General features: G+C 42.7%; 1 protein-coding gene across 1 annotated transcript in view; it reads right to left on the bottom strand.

Annotated features, from left to right (window-relative positions):
* arhgap36 (Rho GTPase activating protein 36) overlaps positions 1-21,083 on the bottom strand; it is a 47,965-nt gene that overhangs the window by 8,025 nt on the left and 18,857 nt on the right. The window contains exons 2-5 of the mRNA XM_079215839.1: positions 19,044-19,200; positions 11,120-11,188; positions 3,244-3,560; positions 57-270 (exon numbers count right to left, since the gene is read on the bottom strand). Of these exons, the coding sequence (XP_079071965.1) occupies positions 57-270; positions 3,244-3,560; positions 11,120-11,188; positions 19,044-19,200 (757 nt within the window). The remainder of the gene's footprint in view (positions 1-56; positions 271-3,243; positions 3,561-11,119; positions 11,189-19,043; positions 19,201-21,083) is intronic.

Genomic DNA, 21,083 nt, shown 5'->3' with positions numbered 1-21,083 from the left:
ATGAAAGTGCATGAAACCAAACGTTTGGCGTTTGGGGACGCCGAATGGCGCCTCACCGTGGGACTCGATGTGGCTGCAGCACCTCTCCAGCACCCGGGGAACCTGCTTGTAGATGGGGTTGAGGCTCAGCTTGGTCTGCGTCCGGCCCTCCGACGAGCCGCCCGGCGACCGCATCAGCTCCAGCTCGGCCGGGTGGGAGAGCTGCAGCGCCTCCAGCAGGCGGGACTGACTCTCCACCAGGTCGGAGATGGAGTCCACCGACAGGCCGCCCTGAATGGGGGAGTTTATTTTGAAAGGGCCGAATATACATAGATATGGAACGGGGGAGTTTATTTTGAAGGGGCTGAATGCACATAGCTATGAAAGGGGGGAGTTTATTTTGAAGGGTCCAAATATACGTAGATATGGAATGGGGGGGAGTTTATTTTGAAAGGGACGAATGCACGTTATATGGAAGGGGGGGGGGAGTTTATTTTGAAGGAGCCGAATGCAAGTACTATGGAAGCCCAATTTACGCAAGTAAAAGACATAAAAATGAAAGTTTTCTGTGATAATAATCTTTCTGTTATCTGCGCTGTATGGTATGGAAGATAACAGAAAACAACAGCGCCACTAAAGAGCATGCACACTTACTATCACATATTTATGCCTTTTATTCTCATAATTAAGACTTCCCATGGTAATATTTTTATTATTATGGATACAATTTCATCAATTTTTTTCTTTTACCTGCGGAAATGGGCTTCCATACAAAATCCACAAGCTTTTAATAAGAAACCATAAGTGCTGTGTGAGGATGTATTGGAAGTGGAGAGAGTACTGAACTGTACCATTTTGAAGTATATATATATATATATATGTATATATATATATATATATATATATATATATATATATATATATATATATATATATATATATATATATATACTTCTACGTTTTTAATTCCACTTAATTTATTTGACAGCTGGAGCTATTCGGTAAACTAATTATCTATATATTATAATAAATACATTGAAGAAAACAGAGTTCTTGAATGAAGACGAAATAATTTTTTATTTGCAATGGCAGATTTTATACCTGCTTATGATTAATAAGTGAAGTTGAAAGCTCTCCTCTACCTCCATCAATCCTCACCCAAGTGAAGAAGGTCTGGCTCTGATCTGAGAGAAACTAAATATATTATAATAATTCAAAATGTCCTCCATCCATCTTGTTCCAGCCATTAATTTCAACCTTTACTCTCTCTTAGTGTGTCTGTCTGCACGGGACACGACCCAGAGACACCGCCGCCACAGCCAAGTGTGTGTGTGTGTGTGTGTGTGGTCAGACATGTAAACAGTGCTGTAGTGCAGACAGCTGTTAGCGGGTTGAGGAGGATGAGAGAACTCGTTATGTTCCTCCAGAAAAACTCCTGTTCTCTGAAGAATCGCTCCAGAGGAATATTTATTTAAAGTAGATTGTCTAATACTTGTTGTAAATGTCTTCAGTTTAGATTGTTTTCTTCTTAAAAAAATAAAATAAAAAACAGCCTCTTGACAGCGGTGCCATAACTTCTGCCTTTAAATAGTATATAATGTCTTTGCTAAGTAAGTATAGATACTATTAATACAAAATATAATAATGAAATACATTATAAAGTATTACTGTGTGTGTGTGTGTGTGTGTGTGTGTGTGTGTGTGTGTGTGTGTGTGTGTGTGTGTGTGTGTGTACGTCAGCTGCACTTGATGGCCGGTTCAGGTTCGATTACAGAGCTGTAATGATGCTCTTTACAGGCTCAACATAACGACTGCTCCCAGATCAACGCCGAGAGGATTACAGGGTGTGACGCCTCAAGCAGACATGATGAACACACACACACATACACACACACACACACACACACACACACCAAATACTTTGTGTTGTCCATCACAGTTCCACAAAGTAGAGTTTGTGAAGCAACGACCTCCGAAGTTTGTGAGATGACACCTCTGGAGTTCGTGAAACGACCTCTGGAGTTTGTGAAACAACCTCTGTAGTTTGTGAAACGACCTCTGGAGTTCGTGAAACAACCTCTGGAGTTCGTGAAACAACCTCTGTAGTTTGTGAAACGACCTCTGGAGTTCGTGAAACGACCTCTGGAGTTCGTGAAACGACCCTCAGAGTTTGGCAAACCACCCCGGAGTTCGTGAGATGACCCCCGGAGTCCGGAGTTCGTCAAACCACCCTTAGAGTTCGTCAAGCGACCTCCAGAGTTTGTGAAACAACCCCCTGAGTTCGTGAGACGACCCCCGGAGTCAGATCGTCAAACCACCCTTAGAGTTCGTCAAGCGACCTCCAGAGTTTGTGAAACAACCCCCGGAGTTTGTCAATCCCCTCTCAGAGTTCGTCAAACAACCCCCGGAGTTCGTCAAGCGACCTCTGGAGTTCATGAAACAACCCCCGGAGTTCGTCAAACCATCCTCAGAGTTCGTCAAACGACCCCCAGAGTTCGTCAAACCACCCCTGGAGTTTGTCAAACGACCCTCGGAGTTTGTCAAACCACCCCTGGAGTTTTTCAAACAACCTCCAGAGTTCATGAAACAACCCCCAGAGTTCGTCAAACCACCCTCAGAGTTCGTCAAACCACCCTCGGAGTTTGTCAAACCACCCCTGGAGTTCGTCAAACCACCCTCAGAGTTCGTCAAACAACCCCTGGAGTTCGTCAAACCACCCTCAGAGTTCGTCAAACGACCCCTGGAGTTCGTCAAACCACCCTCAGAGTTTGTGAAACAACCCCCGGAGTTTGTCAAACCACTCTCAGAGTTCGTCAAACAATCCCCGGAGTTCGTCAAGCGACCTCTGGAGTTCATAAAACAACCCCCAGAGTTTGTCAAACCACCCTCAGAGTTCGTCAAACCACCCTCGGAGTTCGTCAAACCACCCTCGGAGTTTGTCAAACCACCCCTGGAGTTTGTCAAACCACCCCTGGAGTTTGTCAAACAACCTCCAGAGGTTGTGAAACAACCCCTGGAGTTCGTCAAACCACCCTCAGAGTTTGTGAAACAACCCCCGGAGTTTGTCAAACCACTCTCAGAGTTCGTCAAACAATCCGTTCGTCAAGTGACCTCCGGAGTTCGTCAAACAACCCCCGGAGTTCGTCAAACGACCCCCGGAGTTTATAAAACTCCTTGTTTAAATAGAAAAGCTTCGTTCAGATAAAAGGGCTCAGTTTCTAGCCAGGTGTAACACCCATATTTAAGGTATTTGAGCCGCCTCACCCTCCTCTGTCCTCGCCCCGTTTTGTCCAGAAACGTGGGCGACAGCGGTTTGCTCTGGGTTCCAAAGAAGGGCGCCGGTGCCACGGAGTTGGCGGACGGCGAGCCGGGCACGGCTCCGCCCACGATTGAGGAGGAGCCGACCAGCGGCTTGCTCCCGTTGAAGAATTGCCTCTTCTCGGCCCTGAAGAGCAGCACGCTGGCCTCCAGGTCCAGGCAGTCCCGCCGGCTCTCCTTCAGGGCGTCCTGCCGCAGCTTGTAGGCCCGGTCGTGGGCGATGACCTGGGACAGCGGGATGCCGAACGCCTTGGGGGCCGATTCTGGTGGAGGGGAGGACGGGAAAGACGAGTTAGCTCAACATTTAGAATCGAGAACTCCAAGTTGAACGGTCGAAATAACAACGGTAGAAATAACAGTCGAAATAACGGTAATGTAGAAATAATTATTGTAGAAGTAACGATAGTAATTACGGTAGAAATAATGGTAGAAGTAACGGTAGAAATAACAGTAAAAATAACAGTCGAAATTACAGTAGAAATAACAGTAGCAATAACGGTAGAAGTTTTTAAACGATCTCAAAAAGTAATTTAGCTGCACAAATCTTTGTGTTCAGAATCAGAATCATTTATTGGCGTACATGGTTGCACATTATTTGACTCGGTGAAAGGTGCATAACAATAAACAAAACATTTAAATAAGTAAATAATACAATTACAAAAATATTACTACAAAATATATATATTTTTAATTATAACATTATAAAATCAGGTCGTACAAAATCTTTCTGCAACATCTATGATAAATTTGAATGTTAATGCAAACATGATGGCTTTAGAAATCCTGGAATCTAAATCCAATTCCAGTGATACGATTCTTCAAAATTCAAAAGCGCACTGTAAATTATCAAGAGATGTTTTAAAGTATTTCAAGAGGTTAACAGGTTAATCATGCTTAATGATGACATTCCAGAGAGCTGTGATTGCAAACTTGTGATTCATCTGATTCATTTGGTGTAATAAAAACTCAAAACTGTGTATGATGCTGGGTTGCACTTTTTTTTTTTTTGCAGAATTGTGCGTCTGCAATACTAAAAATGTCTGGTTTTGGCTCACGGGAGAGAGACATCACATCTGTAATGGAAAAACAAACGTGTTCCTCTTTCTTTAGTTAAGTGGACATTTAACAGCTGAGCAAAGCTTTCAAACCTCCTACGTGTTTTTGAAAAGTGGTCAGAATGAGTCCTTCTGCCCCATAAAACAGTTCTGCAGGTAAATTAATCTCGTCTGGACACGCCGATGTTGTAAATCCGCCGTTGGAGAACTGGAACTGGCAGTACTGACTTTTATTTAGAGAGCGCATTCCTTTCGGCTGATCGCATCTGGACTCCAAACAGGAAGAGGATTTGTCTTTAAGCTTCAGAGGGTGCAACGAAATCATGGAACTACAAAAAAGAACAATCTTGACATTTAACATAATGGTGTTGGAGAACAGCTCAGTCGCCACACGGGAGAGAGATTGGAGTTCAAGTAGTCGAGCGGTGTAAGAATAGACAGAGTGGAGGAGAGCGAGCAGGTGAGAGGGGGATGAGCAGGTAATCCCGTCAGAAGCCACGGACCAGACAAACTCGCACTCAGACCGAAACCGGCTGCCGTCATCCTGGAGTCAGCTGCTCGGCCGCTAAAGCTAAAGCTGCGTCACATGACCACGACGGCGGAGCAAAGACTCCGATCTAGAGGGGTGAGTCCAGGACACCGACAACAGAAACCGTGGCTTTGGATTAAAGAGCGACGGCGCAGCCGGACAAATTAAGAGAGTCGATTTGATATTATGGGAAAAATGATCTCCATCTATGCATTCAGCTTTTTCCATGTTTTTGAGCAAGAGAAAGCAACCCATCATCTGCAAAAAGTTGACACACTGCCGACTCAAAAGTTCGTGAAACGATACTCGATAGAAGCGAGGAAATTAAAAACAAAAGATGAACAATTATTTTAGGGGGTGTAATACAACTTAAAAGCCCTATGAGTCAAAATTCAAACACAAAACGTCAACGTCCAGTCAATCCCCAAGTGACGTAAAGGGCATTAATAATAATATCCTTGCATGGTAATTAGAGTTCGGTTAAGGCAAGGCAGTGGTTCTCAAACTTTTTTTGTCACACCCCACTTTGGATAAGCCCAACCTGTAATACCTCCGCACCCCACCAGAGGGTCGCGCCCCACAGTTTGAGAACCACTGAGGTAAGGTAACATTTGTGTACAAAAATCCAATAGGGATTTGCACCTTTCGAGGTATTAAGGTCTAAACGTCTGTCTGGGGAGCAAATAACCAGCCTTCCTGGAAACAGAGCACTACAAACACAGCGTTGCTGTTCTCTTTCCTCCAGCTGGAGAATAAATAAATTCATCAAGGAGGCTGTTTGCTAGCCTGATTGTCTTGTTAACGCACGCTGCCGATAAGTCCCGCCCACATCAAGAGTGCGCCGGGAAACATGGCAAAAACATCACTGATGCGGTCACATTTTAGGACCCGAACGCCGGTCTGCTGATTGACAGTCCTGTATTGGAAAGCCCCGTCCCACAGAGAGATTTGAGTACTTCCTGTAAACCAGAGGTTCTCAAACTATGGGGCGTGCCCCTCTAGTGGGGAGTTGAGGTATTACATGTGGGGCGCGGATTTATTTATTTATTTGATTTATTTTTCTTGAATTCTTTGTAGAATTCTTTATTAATCCCAGAGTGGGGGAATTATTCTCTGCATTGTACCCATCTTCACACATATCTGCACTCATTTTGTTTTGTTTGGCACAAGTTATTGTTATTATCTTATCGTCAGTGCAAAACAGGTTAATTGCAGCCACAATAGGCAATTTGTTTGCCCAATATTAGTTTTTTTTTTGCACAGACAGAACTTTATTTGAATTGTTCTAACACAGTGATTGCACATGTTTGGGCAATTTTGTTGGGGCGGTGGGGCGTGAACATTTTTCTTCCTCCAAAGTGGGGCGTGACAGAAGAGGTTTGAGAACCACAGCTGTAAACCAACATTAGAGGCAATTTTACACTGATTCTGCATATTTGAATGAACGTTAATCCTGCTGCTCGTCGCTCGTGAAGGAAGAATCTCACACTTCATTAGTGTTAGTGACTACACGTCGTCTTGAAGCCATCCTGCGTAACCCGGGACGTGTCAAACAAACATGGCGCCCTGCCAACAGGAATGAGCTCATCCCTTTAACGAGACGTTCCTGTACTTTACGGCTCGTGCTCATCGCTCAACGTTGACGTCGGCTTCGCAGGAACAGCCGGTGCTCCAGCGAGGCGGCTACGGCGGCGCCAGCTGCTCGGACCGAAGGTGTTCAAAGTAAATAATAATGCCTTAAGATAAACACTTGAGGGAATTAATAGTTGGCTAATGGCGGCTTGGAAGTCTTTGGACACTTCACACAGTCGGTCCGCCGGGCTAATGGGGCGTTCAGGCGACCGAGAGATCCTCGGCTTTCTGCACGTTTCTGGGATTTGGGTTTTTAAAATCAACACGAAAAAAGAGTTTAAATTTGCAGTTAATAGTTGTTTTAATATGATTTTTGACTGGATTTGTCTAGCAGTGGTGTCTCTAGTTCCAACATCTTACGTGACAAACCTTTTTAGTTTTTGACTTTTCTTCGTACGAGGAAGGTTTGAAACGTGTAAGAACATATAAAATGTATATTTGAGTATGTTTACATCTGGCGGATCGGCTCAAGTAATGTACCTCACACACTAATGATTTAAGCAATAAGTATATACAAAGTAAATAGTAAAACCAAATTTGTGTCTATTTATCTGTTTGTTGGCTAAAACATTTTAAATGAGATGTTTGACCCTAAAAAAATATACATTTTCCAAGTGAATTTCTTTTTTTCTGACAAGAATACATCTTTCAAATTATAAAGTAGACATAATATGAAAATCCAATTTAAAAATAAAACCATTCTGCAGGTTCCGTGGGTTAACCATAACCTGAGTAGGGACATGTTGACTCATTAGCTCTTTATTTATTATTACATATTTTTAAAAGTATTTATAAAATCACAGATTTCCCTCAGAGGGCCTTCAAATCTATACAACATCCTCTGGCCTTGGACCCTCGCATTGGATTTGGAAAAACTCCCCAAAACAAGCAGACGAGGGATTCCCTTTACGACATCAATCAATCCAACACGATAGAAATGATACAAAGAAGCAGAAATAAATCAGGACCCTGATGAGACCCCTCGGGGTTCAAAGTAAAGCAAACACCAAAAACCCAGACAGGGAAACAGATGTCTGATAAAAAGGCGTATTGTTCGTGACTTTCACCGCTTTCATTCTTCAGTATTTCTGGTTCTGAGGTCATCAACTGTTCCTGGAAGACTGAAGGAGATATATTTATATATGTATATATTTAGAGGGTGCTCAGTACTCGCTACTATTCCTCCGTCACCAGCAGCAGCAGCAGCAGCAGCTGCCTGCACGATAACATCGGTCCTCGGGGCATTGAGCAAAGGGAATGTAAAAACCAGTGTTTATTTAACACAGGATGTCCTCTGTGTAAACCCTGTGAAGCACATGCACCAACACAGAGGCATATAGGAAGCTTAGCATAGCGCAACCTTTTCCTTGAAAAATTACTGTTTTTTTGCAATCAGTGTTGGATGCATGACGCCGTACTGAGGGAATAAATCAAGAGAAGTAGAGTCATTTATATATACTTCTATACAACCAGAGGAGTCAACCCCTTGTGGTCAGGAGAGAGAATGCAGCTTTAACATATGAAGCATAGACTTCTATACAACCATAGGAGTCACCTCCTGGTGGTCAGGAGAGAGAATGCAGCTTTAACACATGAAGCATAGACTTCTATACAACCAGAGGTCTCGCCCCGTCCGCTGTGATGTTATGCAACAGGAAAGTTATTGCGTATCTGCATCAAATCAAGGAAAACCACAAACAGCATTGCGGCTTTTCCCATCACTCACATTGTCTCACATTATCATTCCTCTCACAATAAATCTACAGCCACCACTTAATAACCCCGTTTCCTGTAATCCGCGACCTGCCGGCCCCTGAAGGCCACACGGTCATGACCTGAGTAGTATCGGGGCAGCGGGATCGCTGCCAGGTCCCGATGTTCCGTGTTTTGATTAGCAGCGTTAGCTTCAGCTAAGTCCTCCTGTGTAAGAGGCTGGAGGCGGGATTTAAGACCTGCGCAGACAGCCTGGGAATGTGTGTGTGTGTGTGTGTGTGTGTGTGTGTGTGTGTGTGTGTGTGTGTGTGTGTGTGTGTGTGTTTTGGCTCGTATCTCTGCACTGCCGGGATAATCACCTGATAATAGAGAACATCTCTTCATGAGCGGTTGGAGTCACATTGCTCACTGAGGCTTAGCGGGAGAGAGGAGGAGGAAGAAGAGGTGGCAGAGGAGAGGAAATGTGGCAAACTGAAAGCAGTTGAAGTGTCTGGAGGTGTTTACATGTCCTATTATCAATACTATGGCTGCCAGAGAGACATTACATTTGTTTTAATCGTGTCATTTTTTATGCTTACGGACTTGGACTGGTAAGCAGGCCGATGTATTCATGGAAACCAATATTTGATGCAGGCATCAAAGTATGCATCTCCCAGATCGGTTTGTTCGGCACATTGTGGTTCAGTCTGGTCAGAGGCACGACCAGTTTGTGCAGATTCTGCAGATGGCGAGCGAGCAGAAAGGCGTCTATGCTCAACGTGTTCTTCATTGCATTATTCTACGAAACACCAGAGAACGCACACACACACAACACACTATGAAGACCCAAGAAGACCACGAGTGTGACCGGCGAAACGCCTTAAACCAACATCCACAACGCCGGGGAGGAATGTATTGCCTCAACCTAACTGTTGGTGGGTTTGTTGCCTCAACCTAACTGTTGGTTGGTTTGTTGCCTCAACCTAACTGTTGGTGGGTTTGTTGCCTCAACCTAACTGTTGGTGGGTTTGTTGCCTCAACCTAACTGTTGGTGGGTTTGTTGCCTCAACCTAACTGTTGGTGGGTTTGTTGCCTCAACCTAACTGTTGGTGGGTTTGTTGCCTCAACCTAACTGTTGGTTGGTTTGTTGCCTCAACTTAACTGTTGGTGGGTTTGTTGCCTCAACCTAACTGTTGGTTGGTTTGTTGCCTCAACCTAACTGTTGGTGGGTTTGTTGCCTCAACCTAACTGTTGGTGGGTTTGTTGCCTCAACCTAACTGTTGGTGGGTTTGTTGCCTCAACCTAACTGTTGGTGGGTTTGTTGCCTCAACCTAACTGTTGGTTGGTTTGTTGCCTCAACCTAACTGTTGGTGGGTTTGTTGCCTCAACCTAACTGTTGGTGGGTTTGTTGCCTGAATCTAACTGTTATGGTTTTGTTGCCTGAATCTAACTGTTGATGGTTTTCTTGACTCAAGCTAACTGTTGGTGGGTTTGTTGCCTCAACCTAACTGTTGGTGGGTTTGTTGCCTCAACCTAACTGTTGGTGGGTTTGTTGCCTCAACCTAACTGTTGGTGGGTTTGTTGCCTCAACCTAACTGTTGGTGGGTTTGTTGCCTCAACCTAACTGTTGGTTGGTTTGTTGCCTCAACCTAACTGTTGGTGGGTTTGTTGCCTCAACCTAACTGTTGGTGGGTTTGTTGCCTGAATCTAACTGTTATGGTTTTGTTGCCTGAATCTAACTGTTGATGGTTTTCTTGACTCAAGCTAACTGTTGGTGGGTTTGTTGCCTCAACCTAACTGTTGGTGGGTTTGTTGCCTCAACCTAACTGTTGGTGGGTTTGTTGCCTCAACCTAACTGTTGGTGGGTTTGTTGCCTCAACCTAACTGTTGGTTGGTTTGTTGCCTCAACCTAACTGTTGGTGGGTTTGTTGCCTCAACCTAACTGTTGGTGGGTTTGTTGCCTGAATCTAACTGTTATGGTTTTGTTGCCTGAATCTAACTGTTGATGGTTTTCTTGACTCAAGCTAACTGTTGGTGGGTTTGTTGCCTGAATCTAACTGTTGGTGGTGTTGTTGACTAAACCTAACTATTGGTTGTTTTGTTGCCTCAACCAAACTGTTGATGGTTTTGTTGGCTCGACGTAACTGTTGATGGTTTTGTTGGCTAACCCTAATTATTGATGGTTTTGTTGCCTCTACCTAACTGTTGATGGTTTTGTTGCCTCAACCTAACTGTTATGGTTTTGTTGCCTGAATCTAACTGTTGGTCGTTTTGTTGACTAAATCTAACTATTATGTTTCGTTGACTAAACCTAACTGTTATGGTTTTGTTGACTAAACCTAACTATTGGTTGTTTTGTTGCCTCAACATAACTGTTGATGGTTTTGTTGACTAAACCTAACTATTGGTGGTTTTATTACCAAGACCAAACCGTTGATGATTTTGTTGCCGAAACCTAACTGGTGGTGGTTTGGATGAAAAACAAATGAATTTAATCAATTTAGCAAGTAATGAGACATCTGAAACATGAGCAACCACATGAGCAACTACACATATTACAGTAACCAACGTTGTTTTATGGTGACACAGCAGGACTGTGGAGGGCGTTTGTGTTCAGTCGTCACTCTGTTCATGTCGTAACAACGCAGGACGGACGCAGAGACACACAGAGTCCCTGAACGCTCCATCAGTCTGCAGCCCTGAGCCACTTGTGCTTCATAAACAGTACGTCAAGTATGCGAGCAGAGCATTAGCGGTGAAAGCCAGAGGACGTCACTGTGGCGATGCTTCACGCTCTGAAGGGGACATCGTGGTTTGATGGTCATATTTACTGTAAACAGACAGTGTGTGGGCGGCGGGAGACAAACTGTTTTATGTGAAACCACATGTGACAGTGTTTGTGTGATGGACTGACCTCGCTCTTTCTTTTCCTTTGAGAAGGAGTCAAACTTCCTGCGTAGGGACTTTCGCCGTTTGTGTATTTCTGAGAGAGAGAAAACAAAAGACACCGTGAACAAAATCATTCTTGACGTTGAAGAATGTGTGAACAGAGAGAAGACTGTGATGTGTTCAGGGACGTCTGTGTTTCATTCATTCAATGCGTGTGCGTTTCCGTGAGAATCACAACACAAATGTTCATCTGTACACGAAACGAGCTCGTCTTTTATCGGCCCTAAAATAAGTGAATACACTACATCATCACTTCTTTCCCCTCAAAAACAAACACTCCCTCGTTGTGACCTTCCTCCCTTTCCTCTCCTCTTTCCCTTGTTATCGTTTCCTCCTGAACACTTGTACCTCGTCCTGCGACAATGGAGCAGACCCTCAATAGACCTGCCGGTTTGTTTGTTTATGACTTCACAGACATGTGTGGATGTGTGTTTTCACTAGTAAGCTACTGTAAAATGTACAGTTTGTTACTGTATCAAAAGACTACAGCAACCTACTGTCATCAAAGCATTCAGTAATTTGCTGGAATAATTAAAAAGTGACAATATCTTACTGGCAGCAGTTACACCAGCAATATTCGGTACAATTTACAGGATCTCTACTGTATCGGAGAATTACGGTAAACTACTGTAATCTAAATGTACAGTAATTTGGCAGCAATAAAAAAAACACAACTACTTTTGATATCATGGGACGTAGCATTGTCTCCCAGAATGCATTGCACTTTTAGCAATATTCAGTATAAGCAGAATACAATATTTCACTGTGAATCGAAGTGTTACAGAATTAAAGAAAAAAATCCACCTTTTAAACACTTAAAGTACAACTGAAATCCCTATTTGCACAGAAATCGATGTCAAAATTATTCTCAAATGTATTGTCAATGTTGTTTTGTAAACAATTATGACGTATTTCTGAAAAACAAAGCAAACTTTATCTCCTTAGAAGTCCAGGAGATGTGGTTGAAGAGCTGATTAGGAAACCTTTTCTTTGACAAGTTTGCTTTTACTTTCAGCTTTTCAGCTCTGCTTTATGCAATTACATTTAAGATTGTATGATTTGACTATACACCCTGGGGGGCGCCCGGGGAACAGTTGGGGGTCTTCGACATGTGAGCTATGGGGGGCCTGGGGATCGAGCCGGCTACCTTGTGGTTGCGGGACGACCACTCATCCCCCTGAGCTACAGCCACCCAAAAGGTCTCACGAAGAACTTCTCTGTTATCTGAGCACGGTCACGAGAGGACGACATGAAACCAAAAGATGTGAAAATAGAAACTTTCCCCTTTTGCATGTTGAGCTTTCCTGCAGTTTGTTCTCTAAGTTCCTGCAGATTACGAGCCAAACATTGACATTAGTTACGGAGAGAACTCTGTGTGTTCTCTCCGTGTGTTCTTTCGGTGTGTGTTTCTGTTTCACGACCTCCTTGACCTTCGACGGCGTCCATGTGGTAGGAGCCATTGTTTGGGTTTCTCAAGCCGGTGTTTAGAAATCACTAATTCAACATCGGGGTCTTTTCCCTTTTAGGGAACGAGCGGAGTTCCCTGCATCGTAAATAAGAATATGCGGGACTCCCTTTGCTCGTTTCGCATGGAAACACTAGAAAGTTAGATAGTATTTATGTGTGTGTGTGTTTTCATGTCAGGATAAAAAGGGTCAATTTCCCAGGACTACAGGAAATTAAAGTTTATTTCCAAAGCGCACGGCCCCTCCTTCACACACACGCCACCTCCAGCTAAGGCTAATCCCTTGGTGTGTGTGTGTGTGTGTGTGTGTGTGTGTGTGTGTGTGTGTGTGTGTGTGTGTGTGTGTGTGTGTGTGTGTGTGTGTGTGCGTGCATGCACTCACATTGTATGATTACATAAAGCACATGACACACCGAGACGAACGCAGGGCCTCCGACTTTAACCGATTTATATTTTCCTGCAGTTATGAGTCATTATTTTTCGCGTTGGCGGAAAGTTCCGGTAAATTGCATCATGTCCGGATCACAGATCAGGATGCATTTGGCACTTTTGGATGCAGTAACTGTAACTTAGGATATGGTGCATGCAAGGGTCATATTGTTTTCTGTTTGAAGACGTGCAACGTTAAAATGCGAGTTAATTAATTGCATGATTAGTGAGAGAGATGTGATGCTGCTGATGTTATGGGGACATGTTAGAATCGTTGGCTCTCATTAACGTGTTGTTTTAGATGATCTTTTGTGTGATCTTTTATGGAAGTTTTAGGTCGTTAAATGTTCATGATGACATGTGGTTTCAATCTGATCTGACGTGTTGGTAACATGCCACCTTTCTCTTGTTCAAGACTCCATCTCAAGCCAAACTATCAGGCACCGCAAGTCCTTCCTTCCTGCTGCTGTCAGGCTGCACAACCAGCTGAGCTCACAGTAGACCACAAGAAATGAACACTTCAATCACTTTAACCACCTCAACTGTGCAATATCAATACATTGTATTCTGTCTGTATATATAATATTGTTATTGTGCATTCTTTATGGTTTTTATTACTGTTTTACTGTTTAATTATAATACTTGGGTTAGGGCTCTTTACTATATGTGCACTTAACCCGTTTGCTGCTGTAATCCTTCAAATTTCTCCGCTAATAAAGGAACATCTAATCTAATCTAAGATTTATGGTTCTATTATTAATGAAACCCTCAATTATATTTTGTCCGACATCTTTAAATTGCTTGTTTAAAATAAATCCAATCTACAGTCCAAAATGCTCAATTTACAGTGATATAGTAAGGTTAAAAAAAGCCGCAAATACTAATATTTGAGAAGCTAGAATCAGAGAAAACGTTGACATATTCTCAATTTGTCTTTATGAAAGGAGACGTTCCTGATTACGTTCGAACCAACGCGAGAGAAAGAGGGTCAAAGGAAGCAGAGGGCGAGTCAGATTGGAGTCCCTGTAGACTCAGAGAGAGAGAGAGAGAGAGAGAGAGAGAGGGGGAGAGAGAGAGGGAGAGAGAGAGAGAGATAGAGAGAGAGAAGGAGAGAGAGAGAGGGAGAGAGAGAGAGAGAGATAGAGAGAGAGAGAGGGAGAGAGATAGAGAGAGAGAGCGAGAGAGAGAGAGAAAGAGAGAGAGAGGGAGAGAAAGAGACAGAGAGAGAGAGAGAAAGAGAGAGAGGGAAAGAGAGGGAGAGGGGGGGGAGAGGGAGAGGGAGAGGGAGGGAGAGAGAGAGAGAGAGAGAGAGAGAGAGAGGGAGAGAGAGAGAGACAGAGAGAGAGAGAGAAAGAGAGAGAGAGAGAAAGAGAGAGAGAGAGAAAGAGGGGCATGAGAACCAACACCAAACCGAACATAAACACACCAAATAAGAGCAAATCTGTCCCACAACCACTGACACGCTCCACAAAGAATCCCCCGGGTCTTGCCAACAAAACCAAACACGCTCGTGCACGGAGACGCACACAGGTGCACACACACGTGCACACACACGTGCACACTTACGGAGGAAGTACTCGGCTCCTCGGCTTCAGTAAAAGTACTACAAAATACTGCTGTTTGCACTCGGTGGTACTATTGTACCTCTAAACTATTTACTACGCTGTTGTTTTTTACAGTGCATATGAATGGACGTGATAACTCATTTTCTTATCATTTATAGCCGATTAAATGTCCTTTTTGTCTCTGTATTATACATTTATTCTGTGTATTCCCATTATTCATTCACTTGTTTATTAAGTTGCCCCACTTTTTCCCAGAAAACCTCACATCCAGTGGAAACAGGCAACGTGTGCGTGTTTGTTTTCTTGTGTTTTTACGAGCTCTTTGTGGAGTTTACAGGCGTTGTTTTGGTTAGCCGGTGTCAGGCCAGGTATTTCTCCCAAACAGGGAACACATGGCGACAGCACAAACAGCTCAGATGTGGAGATATTTCGAGGACGCCTATTTGCCTGAATTTAAAAAGAAAGACAAAGCAGGGATTCCATTGTCTTTTCCCATGACTCCCAGTGGGATTGAACCCAGTCCCACACTGGGAAAAAATGACTCTTTTTTTTTTTCGTTCATCCATTAAAAATGAAGATAGCGAGAGAGGAAAATAGGAACATTTCCCGAAAGTGAGGAGAGGGCGAGTGGAGTCTCACAGGATGTTGCTCTGAGTCGCTTCAGAAGAGAATCTTCTACTTACTTTATTCCTTTGAGACCGCTGTGAGGTTTTATTTATGCGGCTGCGTCAACTGATTTATGTCCCGTCACGACATGGGTTACAACAGGACACGTTGAGGCCTATTTAGTTTAAATATATACCGTATTGTTTGTAACACAACCAGAAGCATCTAATCTGATTATTAAAAAGGTATTAATGCAGAAATAAAGATCCTGAAGGAGCAAAAGCAACTGGAAACAGAGGAATTTATTGTCACAGGATGTGAGCACGAAAGACAAATACGAAATACAAAAAATGCCAGTGAAACTTCAGCATTAACTCGGGACAATTGTGGAGTTTTATCAAGCATCAGTAGGTGAGTCCTTATATGTAGCTTTGGACTATAACAGTTTGAAGTTGTGAATAAAAACAATAAAAACAGCCCAAAAGATTGGACTTTGTGTTTCTGTAGTCGGAAAAATATTTGGATGCAGAAGATCTGCAGAAGGTTACAATAAAATGTAAAGTGGTCAGAAGAAAGAAAAAAAAATGTTCCGCATTGTTGAATGTCATGTTTCTGCATCCATCAAAGCACGTAACGCGATATATCAACCGACAACCAGCATAAAAAGGCGAGAAAGCCCATTTCAAGGTGTGTTGGATTGGTCATACAAACACAGGACTTTCACCCAGGAGACCGCCGTTCGTTTCCAGTGTGAACACAGCAGTAAATAAATAAATATAACCCAAACCGCGACATCGTGACACGATCTAATGCATTATAGATTCATAAACATCGACCTTCAACGCATGCCGTGTTTTGCAGAAACGTGCATTGCCACTGGGTTACAGGTAATCCTATAATCACATTTTTTTTTTAAACAATGTGACAAAGGGGCCAAATAAACTCAGTACTTTGCAGGTTTAAAGGTACGCTGTGGATGATCAGCAGCGTTGGCCAAAGGTCAGCAGGTTGAGGGTCATCGACCCCGAGAGAGAACAACAGTATGGAGTCTAAGTAAGCAGCTTAAGCGAAGGCCGGTCTCAGAACGATCACAAACATAAAGACTTTTACAATCAGCCGCGTTTGCTTCCTGTGATCCTCTCGACCTCGCCGATCCCTTCAGACCCAATAACACCAGATGTAAAAAACATAATCTCCCCGTCTGGAGTGGGCGAGGTGTTTGAGAGATTTACGGTTTGTTGATTAAACTGTCCTTTACAGATTAAAAGAGTTACGGTATTCCAAGTTGTTGTAGTACATTGAGGATTGACTTGCTTAAAGTTACTGTGAGGAGCTTCTAACTGGTCCTGAACCGGTCTCAGTCTAGTCCTGGTCCTCTATAGACCTCAGTCTAGTCCTGGTCCTCTGTAGACCTCAGTCTAGTCCTGGTCCTCTATATACCTCAGTCTAGTCCTGGTCCTCTGTAGACCTCAGTCTAGTCCTGGTCCTCTATAGACCTCAGTCTAGTCCTGGTCCTCTGTAGACCTCAGTCTAGTCCTGGTCCTCTATAGACCTCAATCTAGTCCTGGTCCTCTGTAGACCTCATGTAGTCCTGGTCCTCTATAGACCTCAGTCTAGTCCTGGTCCTCTGTAGACCTCGGTGTAGTCCTGGTCCTCTATAGTCTCAGTCTAGTCCTGGTCCTCTGTAGACCTCGGTGTAGTCCTGGTCCTCTATAGTCTTAGTCTAGTCCTGGTCCTCTATAGACCTCAGTCTAGTCCTGGTCCTCTATAGACCTCAGTCTAGTCCTGGTCCTCTGTAGACCTCGGTGTAGTCCTGGTCCTCTATAGTCTTAGTCTAGTCCTGGTCCTCTATAGACCTCAGTCTAGTCCTGGTCCTCTATAGACCTCAGTGTAGTCCTGGTCCTCTATAGTCTCAGTCTAGTCCTGGTCCTCTATAGACCTCAGTCTAGTCCTGGTCCTCTATAGACCTCATGTAGTCCTGGTCCTCTATAGACCTCAGAGGAACCCAGGGCAACAAAAACATTCCTGAGAAATATCATTAAACTTATTGCTTTGGATACTTTGCAATAACTGGATGTTGCCTGGAGAGACTTTAGAAAGAAAATTAATCTAGAACAGGGGGGGGTGGACTAGATATTGAATAGAAAGGGACATATTTTCACGGAAATCGTGACAAATTCAAAGGGATTCTTAAATTTGATTGTAATCGGCAAAAAGGCAGAAGACTAAATGTGCAACAAGGACTCCGTTCACTGTCTTCTGGGACACTGAAGTCTTCTTGTGTGGTTTCCTCACTTTTAGCCAACTCATAGTATGTCTCAAAAATAATCAAAATGTATTTTGGCTGCAGTTCCCCTCAAGATTACTTGTTGTATCCACAGGAGGCCGAGAGCCAACATCGAGGAGCCTTTTTCAAGCAGAAAAACAACATTGGTCTTTTTTTCTTCTTTGTTTTCAAGCGTCTTAAAAAAGGTCATTTGTTCGTGCTCAGTTTTGGCTTTCAGACAGATCAGATATCTCACTCATTTTTTCCTCGGCACCATTATCCTTTCATCCTGATCGGCACTCAAAGCGCCCAGCAGTATTTGAGATACGTGGAAGGATGAACAAACTGTGTAGCACCCGTTGCCCTTTTTTTTAGCTTGCCGACAGATGACGAGAATGTTTTCTTTCTTTTACCAGATTGACGTAGGACTCGTCCTCATTTCTGAGATTCACTGGCGGACTCTTTTGGCTCCCTCAAGGATGGTTCAACCTCGGTCACTCTTGCCGCCAGAAAACATCGGAAGTCCCTCAAGAAGCATCGAGCGGTCGGGACTCATCGTTCCTCCACAATGTGAGAAATCACTAAAGCAAAGCAAGGTTTTGCATTTCCCCTCTTGACCTTTTTTAAGATTGATCCAAATTAATTTCGAGATGATGCGAAAGTCCTGAGACACGCCCGTGTGCTCCAACATCCAATGTTTCAAGAAAGTAAATGGTAAAATTGTTCATGCACAAGCTAGACACGAAAATACAGAATACTTATAGTATATGTCGAGGGCTTTTATTGTGAAAGGTAAGAACAGAAAGAGTGGACCTGGAGTGCCTTCGTTGAGGTTGCAGTAATAAAGTTAGTTTGACCTACAGACTCTCCACACAATTAGGTGCAACTCAACCGATTTGGCACAACGTGATTGGCCGATGACTTTACTCACGGTGCAAAAGCTCAGAAATAGCTTCGACGGGTAATATTCAATGTGTTGGAAAATACTCAAAAACATGAAAAATATATTGATGTGTAATGGAAATTACCAAACTTGTATCTTGCATTGATAAGGAAACTAACAATTAAATTTTTTGCTGCTTTCTTTCCAAGAGTTAGATGAGAGATGTCTCTAAATGTGAAGCTACAGCTGGTAGCTAGTTAGCTTAGCTTAGCGTAAATACTGGAAAGAGCTAGTCTGGCTCCGTTTAAATGGTCAAGAATCCACCTCCACGCATCTCTGAAGCTCACCAAGTATCACACCATGTCTTGTTTGTTTGATCTGTTTGTGAACAGAAAACATAAACACAGTGAGTTGTGCATTTTTAAAAAGGCGGGAAAACACATCCAGCTCATAATAAACCCTGCGAAACCACTAATTCTTGTTTTTACATTGTAAATCATATTTGAGGAGCTTTAAGAGTTGCTCGTAGGTTTAATTTGATTAATTATGTGTTTTACTTTAGACAGTTAGCTAAGCTAATTGAGTCCCAGCCCTAGCATACAGGAAAGACAGAACTTCAAATTAAAAAAAAGAATAACTAGGAAGGAACACAGGAAGAGGAAGCGCTTGTCGTACCTCTCGGGATGCTGATCTTGAAGTCCAGGTCTCTCTCCTCCAGGTGGTACAGCGCCACCTCCTGCAGCCGGGCTCTTTCCAGCTCCGACAGGCTCTGGATCGGCACCGGCTGCAACCGCACACTCTGACCCAACATGGTCGCCCACGTGTGGTCCCCCTGCAGCCAGGAGAGACACGATTAAATAAAATAAAAAAGGTCCTTAATTTAACCCGAAGCTTTGGGGAGGAAGTGGAAATCTGTAAATATTGTAATCAGTGAACGTTACCGATAGACCATCAGGTTCTAGCTTAAACATCCGAGCAAACGCGTTGAAATTTAATTTATTGTTATTACAATCTGTTTATTTTTACTTAGTTAGTAGCCATCTTTGTCTGTAATGCTAATTTAAGTCTCTTTCTCTACAGCCACAAATTTACTATTTAAAAAAGGGTGAAATTCCACAGATTCAACACAATCAGCTTCGTCTATATACATATTTCACTGATGAAAGCAATAAAAACACGGAGCGGGATTTTAACAAAGAAGTCAGATTCATTTATAGACGCTTCAGACGTTGGAGGTCTGAAAGATCTACATACGAGTAAATATAACCTTTGTTCCTTGATGAGGCATTTCATATTTGATTGTATAAAAGGTTCATTAATATGAGTTTACAGTCAATTACAATCCCTCCTCTGCAGTAAAAGTCTTCACTTTGTACTAAATATAAATACTACTACTAATACTACCAATGTTGCTACTGCGCCTACTATTACTTCTACTAATAGTGCCAATAATACCAATACTTATTGTAATACTACTACAAATAATACTATTACTACTTCTAATATTGCTTCCACTAATACAACTAATACTAATAATACCAATACTTATATATAATAATAATTACAACAACAGCAGTATTAATAGTAATACTATTATTACTACTAATACTTCTATTGTTGTAGTTGTTTGTTGTTATTATTACTATATATAATAATTCTTACATAAATCATGAATGAGTCTATTAGTCAAATGCCGTTTCTCAAACATTTCTTAAATGTGGAGATTTGCAGTATTTCCTTTTACTAATGTTAATAGTGTATTATTAATATAATATTTTAGTAATAATGTTGAGGTTTGGACTAAATTCACATTGAGACTGTTAATGGGCTCAATTAATCGATTAATCTAGAAAATAATCAGCAGATTAATAAATAATGATTAGTTAATATTTTAAAATGAGCTCCAGCTCAACAACCACAACATTAAAATCCTACTTTTGCATAAAACACGAGTAACAACCCACATGATATGAAATATAATACCGCAGCAGGACTGTGACATTGTGGTTTTAGTCTGAATACTGAAACTCGGCGCTGATGGAGGGAGAAGGACAGACAGGAAGTAGTGAGGAGGACCAGGAGAAACCCTACGAGAGGCTCAGAGAAACAAAGCTAACAAGAACCAGACGACGCAGCTCCGTCTTAACCCGTCAGACACAAATGTGTTTTCACTTTAGTTTGTGTTTGAGTGTTTAAACCCGCCGAGAAACCGTGAACGCACGGAGGAAGGGGAATGTCACGTGGGAGTCAATGAGAGTGGAACAGAGAGACGGCTCCTTCCTTCCTTCTCTGCTCTTTTCCTTCTGTACTTCCTTTCCTTTGTTTTCCTTTTCCTTTTTCCTTTGTTCTCTTTCCTTTTTATCCTTCATCTCTTCCTTCTTTCATTCCTTTCTCCATTCCTTTCGGTTTCCTGCCCTTCCTTCTTTTCTTTCTTTATATCACTTTCGTCCTTCCTCCCCCTACCTCCTTCTTTTCCTTCCTTTCCTTCTCTTCTCTTTTCATCCCTGCCTTCCTTCCTTCCCTTTCCGTTCCTTTTATTTTCTCTCTTCCCTCCTTCTTCTTTTACTTCCTTCCTCCCTTCAAAAAGTAAAAAAAGGGTCAAAGTCATCTTTATTCCTTTGTTCTCTTTTCTTTTCTATCCCCTCATCCCATCTTTTCCTTCCTTCCCTTTCCCATTCCTTTTTGTCTCCTTCCTTCCTTCTCTTTCACTTCCTT

Source organism: Taurulus bubalis (genome assembly GCF_910589615.1).
Source record: "Taurulus bubalis genome assembly, chromosome: 3".
In the NCBI taxonomy this organism is placed as follows: domain Eukaryota; kingdom Metazoa; phylum Chordata; class Actinopteri; order Perciformes; family Cottidae; genus Taurulus; species Taurulus bubalis.
This window is presented reverse-complemented; position numbering and strand designations above follow the sequence as displayed.